The sequence below is a fragment of the Calidris pugnax genome, unplaced genomic scaffold (genome assembly GCF_001431845.1).
Source record: "Calidris pugnax isolate Ruff unplaced genomic scaffold, ASM143184v1 scaffold41, whole genome shotgun sequence".
Lineage (NCBI taxonomy): Eukaryota > Metazoa > Chordata > Aves > Charadriiformes > Scolopacidae > Calidris > Calidris pugnax.
Window position 1 is genome coordinate 4,131,379 of NW_015094509.1, and position 8,190 is coordinate 4,139,568.

Sequence of the window (8,190 nt, forward strand, 5' to 3'; positions counted from 1 at the left end):
ATGGTTGGACTAGGTGATATGAAAGATCCCTTCCAACTTAGGCAATTCTACAGTTTTGGGATTCTTTGATTCTATGAATTTGCTTTCTGGATAGCTGGGAAACCTTTGCTGTGGGAAGTTTGAGACATTGGCAGATAATGCTACATTATATGAACTGCTAGTATTGACTGGCTTGAGATTTCTTATAGGTATTTAGTCCTCATTTCTCCATTTCAGCCCAGCGTATTTCTTAAAGCTAACCAATAAGACCTACTAAGGAATTAGGTCAGTTACATTTTGTATATCCAGATTGTGCACTGGTGAACTGGTGCACCTTCATGTTCTCAGAGAATGCACCTCAGTGTGCATCCTGAACGCAAAGATTTCATTGATCTTAACTCATACCAAGGCAAAAACGTTGCTAAAGTCCAGAATGATGGTTTGACTGTGTAGAAAGGAGAGTTTCTTGAAATCACTAGAATTGAGGGAAAGATAACAATCCAGCACCAAGCAAATGTGAAGAGTCAAAGAGAATTATTTGTGTTTTCAGCTGCTTTCTACAGTCAAAATTGTGTTCCCCTACGATGACGGTGATGAGGATCTGTGCCTGTGACGTGTGACAGCGTGGGGAAGATACACAACCACCACTGCTGGGAGGGCCCAAGTCTGGGGTTCCAGTTCACACATGTGGCTACCAGCAGACAATACTTGTGTGCTCTGGGTTAGGGGTCCCACGCTAGGACATCACAGAGTTTCAGTATTGACTATTACTGAGCTTTTTATGGGTTGAAAATAAGCCATGGCCATTACTGTAGTGGCAGAAGCAGAAAATACCAGACACCTCTCAGTATCACTCCTTGGTATGATGCTGTTACTGCTTCCAAAAATGCCTGAAGTGCAACACAATCTAACAGTAGTCACTGTCTTCATTGCAAGCATGAAGCATCATTTCCTTATTTACCTCTAGCTTATCACACCAGGGCCCTTACTAGTCTTCTTTGCAGACAAGTTAGGAAGATGTGGAGTGTTTGTGCTAGAAAATATTCCGTCTTGTTTAGGAGGAACAGTTCCACTGTGACAAAAAGGCTTTACTAATAAAAAGCCTTCAATTTAAATATCCGAAAGGTAAGTATTAAATTGATACTTTTTACTGCTTCTATAGGTAGCACCGAAGCATTGTTAAGGTCAAGGGTCAAGAGCTTAGCTCTGAAAAGGTCTGAGTACTTTGGCTCCATACGTCAAACATATTTCTGTGCCTCAGCACTGCTGTGGGTGAGTGAGTGAGGTCAAGGAGATGACTACGAGGTCTGAATGGCAGAGTTTGATGGCCTCACATGAAGTAAGTCTAGCATCAGTCACCAGAATCAGTCGTGAAGTCTCGGCATCCACTCAGGACACCATAAGGAGGGATTCTTTTTCAAAATACATAATGCAAAAAATAGGCAACCGACACAATTATAGAGAATGGGGAGTAACACCACAGAGAAAGAAATTTGAAGAAAGAGAGGGAGGAACAAAAAGACACAGGAAGGCAGGAATGGAGGGAGAGAAAGGAGCACAATCTTTTGTGCTGGACAGACCACTGCAGTGAGCCATGGTGAACTATCACACCAACAGCATTTCAGTCAGTTGTACTGGCAACTTCAAAGAGCAGATGGGTTATAGAATTCATAGCCAAAGAGTGTAAGTGGTCATACTGGAGAAAGCTGAATATTGCAGAGGAGCCCATGGAGATGCATCAGTATAAATTCATAGAAATGAGAGAGACTGTAGAGGAAGGAGTCTGAGAATTTTGTCCATACGACTGTACCATACTACCAACTGCAAAATGAGGTGCTGCTCTATTACTGTATCCTCAGATAGATTTTTAAAGATTACATCTGAGGATCACTGCATATCATTCTTTTAGTCTGCATCTATAAGGTTTGTTTAAAAAAAAAATTGATATATTCTTAATTTCTTAAACTTTTCTTAACATTTCCAGCCAATATTGTTTCTTAGTTATTGAAGGCTTTTTATTATGCATTTTTCCCCTCTCTTCTGGTAGTACCTGCTCTTCAATATGTGTCGATGGAATTTGTGTATTTGACAAGCGTAGGGTTCTTTATACTGATTCCTTTTTAATTGCTTACTCTTTACACTTGATATACAGATATAAATGGTTATACTTCCAAACATCAAGTTATCCTTTTATGACCCACAGATGATGCTTTCAAAGTTGTTTTGTGGTCTCAGAGTGAAATCTTGACTCCATTAAAGTGAAGAGAAGCACAGGTGTTGATAGAAATGGGATGCTGTGCTCTGACCTTTCAAAGTGCCCAAAGGGTAAGGGTTCATAAGGAATTACTTTCCCAGGGCTTTGGGAGATGGGCATCCTAAGGGATTTCTGGAAGATGATTAAGAGCTGAAAATTCCTCTGCCTGCACAGGGCATATTTCAAGGGCTGGAAACACATCCAATGATTTTCTTATAAAATTCTCTTTTAGGAGGATGTGTCTCACTGGAAAATATGTCTGAAGTATTTCTGATTTGCTGCATCACTCGCTATGTGACATACATCATCGGGATGTCTTTTGTAAAGCTCTCATGAACTCCTCTAGCCTCGTCTTAGCATTTCTGTGGTCTGGTTAGGATTGTTCCCAGGTAGACGTTAATGCCAGAGTATCATGCAAAATGAAGGTCATACATAAAACTCTACCTTGATAGGAGAGAGTTGCCAAACTGCTGGAATTTCCGAACAGACACGTCCAGAGCTTATAAAAGCAGACAGTATAGGTCAGATTCTCATACTTGGATTATTTCAAGTCAGACTGTGCCAGTGTGTATAAAAGTAGACAGCCCAGCTCAGATTTGGATTTCAGTGTGAATGCCATACAAGCAAATCCCTATGGGAAAAAGTCATCTTCCTGCAGAGTTTATCAGTTTAATTTTTCAGATCTGGAAGATATGTCTTAAACAGTCAGTATATTTTTGTTGTGTCAGAGCTGTGTGTGATATTTAATCACTTTTTAATTTTTTTATTTATTTTTTTGTTATTGATACTCTATTAAGTCTATGCCCATTTTAATAGAATACCACAAGGAAAACTTGTTTACCTTTCCATTCCTTTTGCTAAATCTGAAGTCTGGCTTCTTGATTCCATGTTTATTGTATCTCAGGGACTGAATATTAAGGTCTAATGTAGGTTCTGAACAACAACAGGAGAATGATGGGATTTTGCAAGCAAAGTCCTAGAGTCTGAACTGCAGACTGCTGAGCTATACACCTTCTGAAATGAAAAGATGCATCAAAAATCTGCCTGATGTTTGTCTAGGTATGCTACATTCTGCTTTTCGTAAAATAACATAAACGTAGCTGAAGAACTCATCGTGTATAAAACCAACAAAAACTGACTGAATACGCTTCTCTTTTTCCTTTGGCAGATCTTCCAACGTGGATCTGGCCGTCAATGGGGGTTTCCATTCATGCCTGCAATGTTTTCCGTTCCGTGGCATCTCAGTGAAGTGGAAGGCAGATGACAATTTGGCTTTTTGGCCACCATGGCATCCCTCAATCAAAAGCACTGGGGGACATGCCTTTCTTGCACTGCCTGGCACGCGGCGTGCAATATGTCAAAACACGTTGCTTGCCCCTTCCACATTATGTATTATCAGATTCCTTTCTGTTGTATTGTTTTCTTCCACAAGCTATTAAATAGAGTGGAAGAAACTTTATATTTAGATTGGCCGGGGGCATTGAGTAAATTCTTTTGCTCATTTAACAATGTCCTCATTGTGGGCATGTTCTGTGCTCCGGTAAAGCCCTTTGCATGAAATCACCCCTGGGAAATAGCCCAGAGCACAGTGGAACCTGGAAAGCTTTAGCTTCCAACAGGAGAATTCTTGAATTACATCCTGCTGGCGTATTTACTTCTGTGTGTCCCCTTACAGTCAGCCATTCCTAGCTGTCACACTGGCCTCTGGAGACGGCTGGAAGTTGGCGTGCTGAGGTGGAGCAGCACTTTGGTTGTTCTACTTATGTCAAGGTATTGACCAAGCCAGTTTTGGCTGGCAGAGCCCAAAGCTGCTGTAAGTCACTTTTCCATGCATCATTTGTCTGTACATGCTTCGGGTGCTCTGGGTAAAGCCATGGCTCTGAGCCATTTTCCAGACTCCTCTTATTCCTGCTTTCCATTCTCAAAAAAAAGTATTTATAATTGCAGGTAAGGTATTTTCGTAAGGGAGATGAGCATGATTATGCCTTTTGTGTGTTTAGCAGAAGCAAATACTGCACCTCAACTGCAAGTCCAAGAGAGAGTGTCCCATAGCTATAGCATGTTCATTAGTGCTGGTCCCTCTCTTTTGATCTTTCATTCAGGTGACAAATGTATAAAACCCTCTTTTGGATGAAGGGTATGTTATGGGTTAGGTATGCAACATGACCACCATGTTTTATTCATTCTGCTGAGCTTTTGAAGTCAACTGTTGTCACCGGGTGTGCCCAGCTGTGATCCTGTGACTGGGTACCAGTTTCAGACAAAAGCGTGTCTGCCATTACTGTGGAGGCTAAAACTTCTCACTTTCTGTCTCATTCCATACCATCACATTTCTCTCTTCAGTTCCAGGCGTGTGTGAGGCGTGTACTTGTCTGCTTGACACGGGTGGTTTTATGACTGTGACAGAGAAGGAGTTCACCACGAAAACTCCTGGTTTACATCCCCTGGGTTCAGATTATACTGCTTGTTGATGCTTTGTTTTCACAGATACAGCAGTGGTAGGAAGCTGTCTGGCAGGTACCTTTCAAAGCTGAAACATCAGATGTGTTCTTTAATGACATCACTTTCCATACTATGTCACTTGCTTTTCCTTATGTCCTTACATTACATGTGTCGCGTTGTTGGATCATCCTAACAGGACAGTCTGAGAGAAGCCAGATTTAGTATTTATTCAGCCTGCACTTCACCTCACAATCTCCACTGGACACTCAGTGGAGACAAAATCAGACAAAATCAGAACACTATGAACAAATGCACAGCTTTCCTTCTGCAAATAAAATCACAGATAATTACTTTACGAATGCTTTTTAGCCCCAGCCATTAATGATGCTGCTGAAATCTGCCATTCGCTTTGGTGAGTTTGAGTCATTTGCCCTGTTTTCCCCTTACCTTTCCTTCCTTTCCCTAATTTCTCAAACTTTATCTTTCCGATGAGACAGCTGTCAACTTGCTGTGTCTTCCAGTGCTACCAACTGAGTATTGCTGCATGAAGTTATGATGTTCCTGAGAAAGCATGACCTGATTTAAGCATAGACTAAAGAGGGCTGTATGGGATTCCCCGCTGTTTTTCAGTCTTCTTGCCCATTCTAACAATTTCAGCCAGGATTTTTTAAAGCATGTAAGAGATGTAGGATGGCTTTTGTGAATGCCATCCTTAAAAATGTTGTAGCTCAGTTCTCCACCTGAACAACGGGTATTGCCTCATTTCCTTTCAGAAGATATTGTGAAGATGATTAGTGGCATGCTGTGGTGCTGTGGGTGAAGGTATTGCAGCTGGATTCGCAGAACTCCTGAATTTTTTCATGGATTATACAGGCTGATCTTGTTATGCTCATGGCTTTGCTATTTCAGGTGGCTGTTGCCTTTCTAAACATGTCAGAGGTTTAGAAAATAGAAATTAATCATTGCAATGCAGCTGTGAATGCACTAGGTAACACTGGTCTTTTTCAATGTTTGAAACTTTGGCCTTCTCCACAACAGAAGAATTTACTTCCTAGAGAAAGCAATGTTATGCAAGTTAGATGATGCTGAACTTCTGAGCCAACACCATAAGAAAGGGATAAATGCAAAGGTAGGTCCTAAGGGATGCCAAAACTAATTTTATTGTGATTATCTCCTAGTGCAGATACAGCTGCTACATTTGCTTTTCGCTCTACCTTTGATGATGAAAGCAAGAGGAAGAGAATACCACCACTGCAAATTCAGTGGGACGTTGTGCTGTGACTCAGCGCCTGGGGCTGACTCCAAGTACCTACAACAGCACGATGTTGATCCTACCACTTGTCGCTTACGCATAAGCCAGTGCCTTGGAGCTGCAACAGGCAAAAGCTGTGGGTTTTCCAGTGAGGACCAGCTCACTGGAAAGCTAAAATACAAAGACCTTTGCTCTAGCCATGGAGCTCCCTCATAGAGAAGATGGTGTAAATTCTCACGTAGAGCAATTAATTGAAACACCGGAGAAAGAACTGACTTACACCTTTTTGTCTAATACAAATCATGTCCCTTGCCTCCACCGATGGGTCCAATAAGCATTCCTTGTACGTATAAAGTTGATTAAAAGTCTCTCTGAGCCGTCAATAAACTAGCCCACTAAAGCTGTCTGTTTATATGGACAGAAAATGCTCCAATTAGAATTTCATGAGCTCACAAATGCTTCTCTCTAGGAAGATGAGGTAGAAACCATTTCAAAAGGATTAATGTCTAAGCTTTCTGAATTAAAATTGCAACAGGTGTCACTTTTACATGCCTGTCCTTGCAACAAATGTGGCATTATCCATTTGATTGACGACTGAATAAAAGATTGTATTTTCTTGTTTCAGAGTTCTCTTTTGAAAGTGAAAAGATGTCTTTTTCCATTCCATTGCACCTAAATCACCTCCTAGTATTTTTTGTTATTGAATTGTGGCTCAGGAAGATATGAGGAACTACATTTTGTGAAGGACACTTTGATAATGATCACACCTTTGTATCTTTAAAGCTGGTACAAGGAACATTTCTTTTGATATTGTACAAGTTTCTAAGGTTTAGTGAGTTTCAATCTGACATATCTTCTCTAGGTAAAGGTACTATATAAATCTCTGTGTAAATCTTCTCCGACGCAGCTTACTAAGTGAGAGGTTTTGTCCTACCTTTCTCTCAAAGGGGTATTGTCTACTTATGATTAACCTCAGAGCAAGAAGAAGTTACTAAAGTTCAAAGAAATCGTAGTTACCTTAAACAAAGTCCGTATTTTGTTATTTATTAGCCTAGCTATATAGGTAAGCTAGAAGGGGAACGTCCATCTTCCAGCTATTTTGGGACATGAAATATGACCGAATTAATCTCTGTATATTGCAGTTTCTCAACCTTTTCCCGGATGCAAAGGGTCTATAACCTCTCAAAGCTGCAGATTTATTTCTATGCTACTTTCCAGTGCTGGTAGGTACAAGGAGCATTTGAGCTAGTTCACCGAAACTATGTTGGAAATCTCCAGGGTTCGTGATGCTTCCTGGCTGACTCCCAAATATTTAGCTGGGGATATTATTTAGCTTGAGGTATGTAGTTTGAGGCAGTATTTAGCTCGAGGTAGGTAGATACAGTTGCAGCAGTGACAACATGGACTGACAAAGCCAAGGGGGACCGCTGCAGAGCTGGCATTTGAAAGAAAAGCTTTGAGCATTCGACATAGATGTTGCGAGACGAAGCCAACTAACACAGCCATACCACTCACTAACTCTCCATCATCTGAAAAACAGCTACTCTCCTGACCAAAATACCGACTGCTAAGGTGCCTAGCATGAGAAACACATTTGGTGTAAATCTCCCTGCACAAAGGAGAATCAACCAGACAACCTCAAACACAAATTTCGACTGAACGGCCAGGAATGGCCTCATGTGGGGCCAGCTTTGTGTAGCAGCATGGGTTTGCAGGCTAGGGAGGCTTCCTTTGAGGTAGATAAATGCCTTTCCGAGCTGGTGGAGGGGAGTGTTTGTGAGAGCAGGGAAGCTGGAGCTCTGGAGCCTGCCTGTCCTGGGAGCTCACCCAAAAAACCACCCCGGGGGCGGACTTCACGCCTGCGGCGCTGCCCGCAGAGGGGGGGCTCCGGGCCAGGCCGGGGTGATGCCTTCCCTTCTGGCTGCCTCCCTCTGCCTCTCCAGCAGCTTTGCCTTCCACCCAGCAGCTCCTCCACCAGAGCCCCAGCTCCATTTCCCTCTCCAGGGTTGCGGGGGGGGACTCCACGGGTTGCTCCCACCGCTTCAGCCCCAGCTCAATCGCAGCCCCCTCTTTCCCACTCCTGGGGCAGGGAAGGCTGAGGGAGGGGGGATGAAGGGAGGGGAGCTGAGAGATCCTGCTGGCATCCCTCTGCCTCCTCCGGGGAAGGGGGGATGGGGGGAGAAAATGGCTCTACCCACCCCCCACATCATCCTCCCACCGCCCCCCCGACAGCATCGCCGCCCTCCCCCTCCCCACCCCTCCG

At 42.8% G+C, this 8,190-nt stretch overlaps 1 protein-coding gene across 1 annotated transcript in view; it reads left to right on the top strand.

Moving 5' to 3' along the window:
• Positions 1–563: 563 nt before the first annotated feature.
• CA3 (carbonic anhydrase III) overlaps positions 564–8,190 on the top strand; it is a 21,286-nt gene continuing 13,659 nt past the window's right edge. Inside the window, exons 1-2 of the mRNA XM_014965198.1 lie at positions 564–569; positions 1,038–1,104. Coding sequence (XP_014820684.1) covers positions 564–569; positions 1,038–1,104 — 73 coding nt within the window. The remainder of the gene's footprint in view (positions 570–1,037; positions 1,105–8,190) is intronic.